At 41.7% G+C, this 11,874-nt stretch overlaps 1 protein-coding gene across 1 annotated transcript; it reads right to left on the bottom strand.

Moving 5' to 3' along the window:
- Window positions 1-3,299: 3,299 nt before the first annotated feature.
- Window positions 3,300-6,869, bottom strand: LOC149844727 (galactan beta-1,4-galactosyltransferase GALS2-like). The gene is made up of 2 exons (XM_089995225.1): window positions 5,561-6,869; window positions 3,300-4,072 (listed from the first exon to the last, which is right to left on the bottom strand). Exons 1-2 carry the CDS (start codon window positions 6,673-6,675, stop codon window positions 3,727-3,729), a joined length of 1,461 nt encoding a protein of 486 aa, XP_089851351.1. The 5' UTR covers window positions 6,676-6,869; the 3' UTR covers window positions 3,300-3,726.
- Between the last annotated feature and the right edge of the window lie 5,005 nt (window positions 6,870-11,874).

Here is an 11,874-nt window from a genome sequence, read left to right as displayed (position 1 = left end):
CTTTCCTCACTACCATCCTTTACTGTCATTCCTTCAATGTTGTTGTAATTACTGTTGGTTTCATTTGACGGCAAAGTAGTCTTAACCACTTCCATTAGAAAAGTATATTTCTCATAAAGGATGGTAGTCATAAGATTATCACATGACTTGGGTAAAGAAGACAAAAAGAGAAGAACTTGATCAACTTCCTTGACCTTAATGCCCATACTACGGAGTTGGGAGATCAGCTTGTTGAATGCACTCATGTGTTTTAACAGATCACCCCCTTCAGACATACGCCGATTGTAGAGTTGGTTCTTGACATAGAGCTTATTTGTGAAGGTATTTGATATATAAAGTTGCTCAAGTTTCTTCTATAAGTCTAATGTAGTCTCTGTGTAAACTACACTATACATGACCTCATATACGAGACATAATTGAATAGTCTTGATTTCTTTGAGGTCTATCTCTGCCCAATCTTCTTCCTTCACGTTTGATTACCCCTTGCCAAGGAGAGCCATGTGGAGGTTGTTCTGCACCAAAACTGTTTTGATTCACTTTTTCCATAGACCAAAGTAGATCTTTTCATTGTACTTATCTATTTTAAATCTTGTTGCCATATTGACAACTGAAGCTGATAGAGCTTAGACCTGATACCAGATGTTGAGAAAAACAATGTTGTCACACACACAGAAATGACAAACAACAAAAGTTTTACTCACTGTCATGACCCAACAACACTCACCCTCGAATCAAATAAACAGAAACAATAAACCATAAAGAACTCAATATTTACCTGGTTCAGAGACAGACTCCTACGTCCACGGGAAGAGCATAAAGAAAGGCTTCATTACACAACATGAGAAAATACAGAAGAGGAAGACAAGACTTACACAGTATGTTCTGCTCTTCTTTCTCATGATATACAGACGTTGATAACAGTTCTCAAATTTCCCTCTCATTTTTCAGATGTGTCTGCTAACCGCTTATAGGTTACACATACACGTGTTCTCTCTCTCTCTCTCTCTCTTTATCGTTGTCTTCTTTTTTTTTTTAATTTACTCAATTTCTTTTAGATGAGACAAACAGAACTATCAGAGTAGTCAAGTCACTCGTGATCTTGTGAGCTCAAGCTAAGCTTATACGATCTGACCAGCTGAACAAGCCTCGTGATCTTGTGAGTTTGACCTCGAGCCGAGCAGGAACTCATCTAGTTTTGTTGTTCGAACTGTTCATGAGACGAGTACGAACCAATTGTTGTTCGTGGCAGGGACCACCCGAGTTGGGCTCGTGACGAACACGAGTCAAGTTCGAGCTATTCAAAGATTTTTACGAACCAAGCTCAAACACCTTCTGTTTGGCTCGTTTACCAGCCCTACTCGTGAGTTAATAAGGTGATTTTCTCTGATTATTAAAAAAAAATGTTTTAGCATTCCTTATAATGAATTATGCCTTCACACTTTTCAGCAAGAAAAGAATATTATAGATGCTTTAATAAAAAAAAGTTTTACGTGTGGCTAGCGTGACCTGTGCTTGCTTCCAACCACTCTTAAATAAATATTACCAAGTTGACAATGAATTTTCGACGACAGTAAATTTTGTGAAATAGATAAATAAAAAAAGTTGCTATAGTCGCAAAGCAAGTTTTGCTTTCAACAAGATTTCTTAGTCTTAATTGCAAGAATTAATATTTTGTACGACAATTACATTTCAAAATATATCAGCAATAACGAGAATAATTAACTTGTTGGCATCCATGTTTAATAGATTATGGATCTCTTAATGGCAAATGAATTCCCTGGACACCTAGACGTCAACTAAGTTTCAACACTCTCAATCTCAACTTGAACTACAGATTGGTTGGTGCCAATGTTGTCAAAATCATATCGGTTATCAAATCGTTTGGCCAACGATTTCAGGTGAATCGGCCCCGACACCGATTCTCAAGTGAATTGTTCTGAATCCGCTAAAAATTAATTAAAAAATATTATGTGTCAATCAGAACGTGACACGTGTTAAAAACTATTAAAATAATAATGAAATATTTATTAAAAATAGCCAATTCAGGTTAGTCTCATTTCGATTTCTGCCTATACGATAACGAATCTGCCAATTCGCTCCCATACTGACAACATTGGTTGGTGCTCTAGTTAAGAAGTCTCTCCAGGTGATAAATAAATAAGCGGATGAAATAAAGATTGTGAACCGAAAAAGCAAGAAAAAATTTTATGCGTGGGTCAGTTGCATCTAGCTATCCTATCTAGATTAGATTAAATATTTTTTGTCTCTTGATTTTTGAAAATCATAAAACCAACTAAGCATATTGCACTCAAGCTTGTTGATAAAAGATATACTTTTTTTTTGCTAAAATCAATTTGATACAAAGCTTTTTTTTATAATCCAAGGAAACCGTCCCCCCCTCCCCCACAAGAACATGTTTTTTAATAAAATAAGTAAAAAAAGTTGGTGACATTCACAAGTCGTACCTAACAGATGAGCTGAGCCCTTGTGGGCACAGGAACATGTTTCTTAATAAATAATAAAAAAAAAAGAAAAAATGCATTAATCTGAGAAAGAGAGAATAATCAATGGTCTGTCGGTCGGTGGACACCGGGCAATTAATCTATGGTTGACATTTTAGTAAACAAGAAAAATCTCATTAAAGCCTATTTAAAGTATGTTTTTAGTCATTCAAAAATTTAAAAAAAATATATATGTTTTTGGTGATTTCATGATCCTTGTCAGAAAACAACAAAAAGTACGAAACCGAGAAGCCCATTACCTCCTATATGGGGCATCCAACAAACGACAAATCACAATTCAATAACATAGGCCCACCCGTGACGACCCTTACCATGCAAAATTCAAGCCGAGATTGCAGCAACACAATCACTTGAGTGGGTTCCATGGTGACAAATATCCCGAGATTTATGAAAATCTCGCAATAATATGGCGAGAAAATTAATTGCCTCAAAGTTTAAAACGGCAATTTCTCGCCAGATTTTCAAAATATCACAAGATTTTTGAAAAAACATAAATTCTGCAATGTAAACACGATATTTACGTTTTAAACTGCTGTTTATCATGAAAAAACTGTGTATTTTTATTTTAAAATAAATTTTATTAATATTTTCTTATAAAAAATATTTTTTATTGCCAAGATTTTGCAGAAAATGCGAGATTTATGAAAAAAAATCAATTTCTCGCGAGCTTTTTGAAAAAAGCGATTTTGTGGAAAAAACGTTTGTCGCTATGGTGGGTTCTTAGGCAACTCATTACATTACATCAACGTTCAACGCCCAACTCATGCTGCTCATTACTTCACAAACATCACACCATAAAGAAAAAGAACGGTTACAATACATGACCGTCTATTATTTACAGCCTGTATGCATAGTAAGATGAAACAAAAAGAAAAAAAAAAATCAAAGAATTGCAGGAGTGCGGGCCCCACACAGGAAACAGGGTGGCATCAGCCAATTTGGAGGGCGTACCGCCACCACCGACAGCAGTCTCGGCTGGAAAGCTCAACTCATCTCTGTGCCCCAGAACACAGAGGTCGCTATACAATTATTGGAGGTCTCACAACCAAATAATTAATTGAACAAAGATAGAAAAGGTAGCACAACCATTCGTTTCTTTTTCACCGTGGGGGAAGGTCGTCCGTTGGCCGTCATCATTATCATCAACAACAACATCAAATCTTCAAACAAATTTTCGAGACGGGTCTGAATTGGTTGATTGGTGCTACTGTGGGGTTCTGACGAGGCGATCGCCGATGGTCTTGAGCTCGAACCGCTTGATGGCGGGGGCGAGGGACCGCATCGTGTCGTCGAAGGCGAAGGGGGTGCCCTCGAAGGTCAGCTCCGTGGCGTTGATGAACTTCCGGCAGGGCTCCCTCCGGCTGGAGATGGTGTTGTGGTAATGGTAGTACATGATCCTGCCCTCCGTCTTGTGGGTCGACTGACCGACCATGTTCTCCGACATGTGAACCCCCGTCGCGAACGCGTTCCTACCCTGGATCGCGTACTTCCGGTCCCTCCTGATCCCCCTCTTCACGTCCTTGTACACCAATTTCTCAAACCCCCACTGCCTGCAACAACCAATTAAGATTATCCAACAACTGCTCTCAGCATTTGTTTGTAATTATCAACAAAAACACGTTCATTAACTAAAGGATATATATATATATATATGCTACAATCTAGCTGGCAAATCAGTATGGTTTGTTTGCTAGAAATCGCAATTTCAATCATATATTTTTCACTGTAAAAATATGATCTTTTGATTTATGAAACTTTGCAAAATTGTGTTGAGTTTTAAAGCTCTTAAAAAGCATACTCTCATGTTGCAAGACCATATTTTAAAATCTATTTTCTACTAAACAAGGTATGTATCCACAAAAGATTTATTTTCAGTGGAAGGATAAACCTGATCCCGACTGGTATCCTCCCTTTTCTGATGTAAATTTTGATTAATAACCTAAACCCAGCATACGTTTCCCAAAAAAAAATCACAAGAGATTTGAAATAAAAAATAAAAAAATGATCTTTTACTAAACTGTACGTACAAACCATAACTACACACCTCTCTCTCTCTCTCTACAGTGTCATGCTTTTTATGTTTTCGTGGTGGAGTGAGGGGCAAAGGGACAAGATGCATGTGAGGGGATGAGTGAGGCAGGCGGGATGTGGGGGAGGTCCTACATTGATGGACCTTGAATATAAGGTTACAGTAAGGGAGAAAAAAGGTAGGGTGGGATTGCCAAGGAATAATAAGTCGCAGATACTCTGATCGAATGAGTCGATCGGACGTATGGAACTATGTGCTGTATCTGAGTACCGTGTGACAGTGTGCTGCAAACAGCAGTGTGGCAGTGTCTCCTAGAGAGTGAGACAACTCAGTACAGTAGCTTGGGTCACTATCATCGTCGTCATCATCATCATCATCATCATCATCATCATCCCATCAGCCTTTTTTCCTCCCCTTAAGTAACCTAGCGAAGGCAAACACACACTCCCTTCAGGCAAGCTCTCTAAAACCAAAGATGCATTAACCATCTTAGAGTCTCCTTCTGTCTCAGTAGTGCCCCAAGAGTTTGATCAGAGAGGCCGCGAGCTTGAAAATGTGAGACCAACAACAAAAAAAGGTTTGAGAATAGAACATAAAAATCTGCAGCAAACCAAGGTGTGACACAATTCAAGAAAGAATCACGAGCCGGCGTGTGGTCAACCGATTAAGAAATTCAATAGGGCTCTCGCGTCTTCCAACCACAAAGGGTCGTTGGTAAATTTCCAAAACACCCACCATACCAAACTAAAAAAGAGGAGGTTTCTTCAGACACACTGCAGAAATTCCGGGGTTCTCTAGATTCTTCCCACTCGGGAACCCCAAATACATCAGAGATTTGTCTCTGTTTCATTAACCCTCCTCTACGACGTCCTCTCACTTGAATCTACTCCATTAAACGATAAAAAAAACCATTTAAGCTTCAAAAACCAAATTGGAACTCCTAAACATGAAAATAAACATAATTAAAACGCACAGAGAGAGAGAGAGAGACAAAGTATAAGGCACATACCTTCTGACCCTCCGGTAGTCCTCGAGGAGGCAGAGCTTGCTGGACATGGGCATCTGCTCAATGGTGAACTGGGTGTAGTTGAGAAGGCTGTTCATCACGGAATTGAGGGTGCTCTTCCTCTGGACGAAGATGTACTCGTCCACATCGAAGTAGAATATCCATTTCGCTGCAAACCTGTACCGGTGCAAGCAGTCGTTCACCACCAGGAACTGGTTGTGGTAGTACCCATCGAACTTCTCCTGCGCCCTGATGTCCTGAATCGTCACGTAGCCGGCCTCCACCCACGGCTCGAAGACGCGCAGCACCTCCGGGTGAACCCCGCCGGCGTCGTGTATCACGAAATGGGACTTAGGGCCGAAGAGCTTCACGTGATAAGCCAGCCATTCCCTGATCCTCTGCGGACTCAGGTCCCCGTAGAGGGAAGAGCCACAGTAGAGGTAATCGTATTCCGGAGGCGATGTGTATTTGGAGATATTGAGGCTGCCGGGGGTCTCCGTCAAGGCGAAGATCTTATCCGGAGGGGGGAGGCCGTCGCCCTCGCCGTGATGGGCGTGGAGCACGAGCCGTCCGCCGGAGCCGTCGGTGCCGACGCTCTGCGGAAACGTGCAGTTAACAACTACCACCGTATAAACCCTGCCGTATCCCCAATCAGGGAGCATCTTGGTGCCGTTCACCCTGATGCGCGCCCTGGAGGCATTGCCTGGAACCCATTCGCACTCAATCCGCGGCTTGGCGAAGACCTGGAGGGGCTTGGAGGCGAGGCCGACGACAGCGAAGGTGTCGAGCCCGCCTCTGTACGCGCCCATCTGGATGAAGACGTAGGCGGCCGAGCCGTAGGAATTGAAAACCCGGCGAAGGATCCGGCCGTCCTGGTGCTCCTCCAACGGGAGGGAGAGGTGGGAGGTGCCGGCGGTGGAGGAGTTGGATTCAGGGAAGAACTCTGAGAGGCAGGAGCGGAGCTGAGAAGCGGAGAAGAAGGAGCGGGGAGGGAGGAACTGGGCCGCGAGGGTTATCACGGAGCCCAAGATGAGGAGGGCCACTAGAGAGATCTTCATCTCCCTGCAGCTCCAATCGATCGTCCCCAGATCTAATCTCTTCTCCTTCTTCATCTTCATCCTTTCTTTCACCTCCTCGTTTTTTTCTTCTTCTTTTCCTTTTATTCTTGTTCTTCTCCTTTTTTTGGTGTTTCAGATGATACCAAATTCACGTTCTAGGAAGAAGAGAGAGAGAGAGACGATCCCCCTCCTCCAGCTCTTTCTCTTTCCCTTTCCCTTTCCCTTCCTCTTCTTCTCCTCCTCTAGTCTTGAACGGAAAAGCGATTGAAAAAGAAAGTGAAAATTAAATAGTGACGGGAGTTTCGTTTAATGGCTTTCAGCATTAAGCTAAGAATCGGTCCACGTGGGTACGAGCCTGGAAGATTCGACTCTCCCTGTTTTGTTTTGTTTTTTAATCTTCTTTGATTTAAAAAATGCTTAGGGAGCTTGGAATTTTTCAGCTGAGTCACTCTTGTTCTTCCTCGTAGTTACAGATCGATTTTTTTTTTTTTTTGAATTTATAAGTTAGTGACAAATATCGCAAGATTTATGAAAATTTTGCGTTAATATCGCGAGAAATTGCCTGAAAGTTTAAAATGGTAATTTCTTGTGAGATTTTCAAAATATCACGAGATTTATGAAAAACATAAATAACACGATTTAAATGTGATATTTATGTTTTAAACAGCTATTTATCGTAAAAAATCCATGTATTTTTATTTTTAAATATTTTTATTAATATTTTATTTTTTTAATTTCTTTTTTATTTCCAAGATTTTGCCAAAAAAAAGCAAGATTTATGAAAAACATAAATAACATTATTTAAACATGATATTTATGTTTTAAATGGCTATTTATCATAAAAAATATGTGTATTTTTATTTTTAAATCATTTTTATTAATATTTTTTCCTTTTTTATTACCAAGATTTTGCCAAAAAAAGGTGAGATATGTGATTTTTTTTTTAAATTCTTGTGAGTTTTTTAAAAATTAGATTTTGCCATTTTCTTAACGTTTGTCACTATGTTTATAACCTCAAGAAATCTCACCCAGCACTGGCTCACCTTGCCATACTTGCGGTGGTCATGCAAGCAGCGTAAAACTTACTGTAACTCCTGCCCCAATAAGCGCAGAATAGTGATGCGCATTGGGTTGGGCAGGAGAGTGGTGACGCTGATGAGTATCGAACCTTGACTGCCCATCTAGTAGTAGGCCCCTACCTAACCCACTATGCCAACCCCCCTTTGAGGCTACTTGCACATTGATTGCTTACTGTTTTCCACATTGCTTGCATCTGCCGACGCGTTTAGAGGAAACCAACTTCTTTGTAGTTAGAAGACAAAACAAAAACGAATATGCTTAAGACATAAAAGAAAACAAATCCATGTTGAAACTTTCAAGGTAATAATGGTGTTCTTTCTTAACGTCGTCTCACGTTTTTGTTAATTCCCTTTGACGGTTTATGCAAAAAAAAAAATTTATGGATTATTTATGACAACATGCTTTGTTTTTGGTACTTCTAAATCATACCCAATACATAACTAAAAAAAAAAATTCGTACCTGATTTTTAGGCTTTCAGCCTGGCACAGGACCCCGCTTACAAGATATCTCTTAAGCTCCATCTGGCAGAGGGATTCGAACCTGGGCTTTCAGCCTGGCATATGACCCCGCTTACCACATGGGATACCACCTCGTTGGTTGGCTGGCGCTTCTTAGTGTGACTGTAGGAATGAATTTTATGTTAAACAACAATGGATCTGAATCTAGAAAAGGATTTGCACTGAAAATACTAAAGCTTTTTTTGCATTTACAACCCAAAGAAACCGCACCCAGCACAAAGACCTGGTCGCGCTGGCTCAACCTGCCATACCTAAGGTTATCGTGCCGGCAGCGGAAAACTTTGAGATTAAGACTTCTGTCCCCAAGGCATATGCTACGCATTAGCTTGCACAGGGAGAAAACGCTCATGAAAATTGAACCTTGACTGCCTGTCTAGCAGACAAGGCCCCACCCCACTACGCCAACCCTCCTTAGGGTAAAAATATGGGAGCTTGAATACTCATAGGACTTTTACGGTGTAAACTCTCATCAGTTAAAGATAGTTGCAAACAAGGGTTGTACATTGTACCAGTGAAAATGCCAATTTTGGATCCAGATGGGTGAAAGTCTGATCAGTTAAAAAGATCCGAAATGCTTCCTCGAACCTTAGTTTTAAATCTCAAGGAGATGAGGTGCTCGAGGGTATCTCGTCGAGGTGATAGACTCGAGCACCTAATCGCTTCTGGAACAGGGAAGGGAGACACGAGATGGAGTTGTCGAGTGGCGCATCTGCGCAAGTCACGCGTCGGTGATTGTTCCTCGGACCAGACGGTGCACGCGCTTGCCCCAATGAGACACAAGACTGGTTTGATCGTCCCACGTTACAGCCAGGACAGCTACTTAAGACCCTTCGATGACAGATGGACGGCACAATCCGACCCAGATTCTAATCGAACCTCATTATTTATCACCAAACCCTGACACTATAGGGTTTGCTACAGGTTGGGTTCAGGTCAAACAATTTTTTGTTCTGACCCAAACTGATATTGCTAAATATAACGGACATTTTATCCCCAATTTCTTTAAACATGTCAATAATTTTGAAAATCACTAGTATGTTCAGCAATTGGTAAAAAAACAAGAGTCACCGTGAGAGGGCAGGTGTCGCATTTTGAGGGCTCGATCATTTTGCTAAGTACTTGGACCCGATCACTGGATCTGATCTTATCCCACCAACCTTCTTTGGAGAACTGATAAGGTTGAATGAACTGTCCAAGAACGCCCCTCTTATAGATGGGCTCCACATGTTCTCTTTGATGCCGTTCACACCGGTGGCAGTGAATAGTGCCGTAAGGATGCTTCCATGCAGTAGAGGTTGCGTGATTGATCACTTAAACGGATTCGGGGTTAAAGTTAATACTGAATCCGGTTTTTATTAGGATCCGAATTTGGGGAAGCAGATCAGGTCATGCTGAACATGAGCGTTTTTTTTCTCATGCGGACATCGTGGCCGTCTGTTTGTATTTTGGATGAATGCCACGTGGTTTTGTTGAAAATGCAAATAGGATGGCCACGATGTCAGCATGAGCAAAAAAGCTGTAGGGTAACATCAGACCGGTTGACATCCTTATAGGGTAACCCTAGCTTACCTATAAAAAAAATTAACTAAAGTTTACATACACGGATACACCTATATCGATATCAACAGTATCATGCTTAAGCAATTTTCTCAATTTTTTAATGCTTCACATATTTCAAAAATTTGGGCCACTGAGCTTCACAGCTAGGGCTGGCAGTGGACCGGGGCGGGGGACAAGGTCTCCACCCCTGCCCCGTTTCAAAATCAGAACCTCCATCCCCGCCTTCACGAGGAAACTCACAACACCGTGCAGAACAATAGCACGCACGCATCATTTGGGAAACAAGTGAACGACGAAGAATTGCTGAAATGGTGGTAATACCCAGCAATCAAACGTGACTTCAGAATCCATTCATATTTTTTAGACTCCACTAGTAGTTATTTTTATGATGGAAAAAACCGGGGTGGGAACCCACGACCACCTGCCTTAAAGTGGCTCGCCTTTAAAAGCTACGGACACACCTGCGCGTCAGCAGGGTTTGATCCGGAGTCTTCAGGTCAACACCTTCACAATAACACTGCTGGCCACGGGAGCAACCCCACGGTGGTGTAGTTTTTGGAAGCAACCTTTTTTTTTAATAACCGAGAAAAAACTGTTGATGTAAAACCTCAAGTCCCTCTCTCCCACCAGAGAATATACCCAGCTTCTGCCTCACAACAGAAGCACATGCACCTATGGGTTTCGAACTCATGACGTTCGAGTTGTGGGTAGCATTCATAAAAGAAAAATTGGCCTATGCAGTCTTTTCTAACTTAACGTGAAAGAATTATGCAGACGAAAAATGACATGATGTAACACTATGTTAAATTTTGTAGTAGGGGTACCTCAGGTCAGAGGCACAGGGGACTTGGACTCCGTTCATCTTAAAAATGAATGGTGACCATCAAACAGGGAACAAGGCTCATTGTGAGTAGGGGTGTCGAAGGTCAGTTTGGTTCGAACCCAGGTGGAATCAGACGCAGGCCTGATTTGAGATGATGGTACCTGCTTTAGACTCAGGTTCAATCAGACCTACCATAAGAGAAACCATACCCAGATCTTATAAGGATTACATGAACCATACCGGGTAAAGTAATATTTATTTTCCTTTTCACATTGAACAATTGTGGATCTTAGTTGAAACTTGTGTCTGGTATGAAATTTCACAAACCATACCCGGCTCCATGGGACCCTTCGAGTCCGACATTCTAATCTGACCTTTCATTTATTACAAAACCCTATAGGGTTTGGTACGGGTCAAACCCGACCCATTGACACCCTTAATTGTGAGCCATTCATTTTAAACCGTTCAGATGACATCCATTCGGAACAGGAACGACATTGGGAAAAAAGTTGGAGCCCATTCAAGTGATGGGCATCTCATTCGTACAGGTTTGAATGCCGTTCATCTTAAGATCAACGGCATACAAAGGTGCTATGACGGTAGCACACTCTGATTTGATCCCATCTGGTTGTTTTACCTATTGTACTGGCTTAATACGATACTGCAATAATGATGTCAATGAATATTTACAAGTATTGCATTGCTTAACCAACGTACCTCTGGTTCCGTACGTGAGGCAGATTAACATGATGCAATCAACGATTTTTTGTCTGCATGGTGGGTCAGTCACTACCTTCCTCAGTTTCTCTATTACCAGTCAAGTTTCAAGTGAAAATATGAAGAATAACCCTGCAATTTTGTAAGGTAAATAGGATTTATTTTTTTGAATTTATAACCCGAAGAAACCGCACCAAAGACTTGGTTGCATTGGCTCAGGTTGCCATACCTATGGTCGTCATGCCGGCAGCATAAAACTCCGAGGTTAGGACCCCTGGCCCAGGGCTTACGCATTGGCTTGCACAAAGGAGCGATGCCTAGGAATGGAAGTGGACCGGGGGAAAATGGGGTTCCGCCCTGCCTTGCATCATTTTGAATCGGGATGAAAGACGTGAAACGGGGATGAACTTATGCTTTCTCCCGCCACGCCCCACCCCACCCCCATCCCCCAATCTCCGTTAGTAAAATAACTAAAATACCTTTATGGATGGCAGTGGACCGAGAAGAAACGGGGCTTCGCCCTGCCTTGCCCCGTTTGGACCAAGGATGGAGGACATGAA

The sequence above is a fragment of the Nuphar pumila genome, chromosome 2, assembly GCF_984573655.1.
Source record: "Nuphar pumila chromosome 2, dmNupPumi1.hap1.1, whole genome shotgun sequence".
In the NCBI taxonomy this organism is placed as follows: domain Eukaryota; kingdom Viridiplantae; phylum Streptophyta; class Magnoliopsida; order Nymphaeales; family Nymphaeaceae; genus Nuphar; species Nuphar pumila.
Note: the sequence above shows the minus strand (reverse complement) of the source record. Positions and strands in the feature narration are given on the sequence as shown.

Coding starts and splice junctions, on each gene's coding strand:
- LOC149844727 (XM_089995225.1), bottom strand. CDS start 6,675: ATGAAGATGAAGAAGGAGAAGAGATTAGATCTGGGGACGATCGATTGG. Junction 4,073..5,560: donor GACTACCGGAGGGTCAGAAG/GTATGTGCCTTA, acceptor TGGTTGTTGCAG/GCAGTGGGGGTTTGAGAAAT.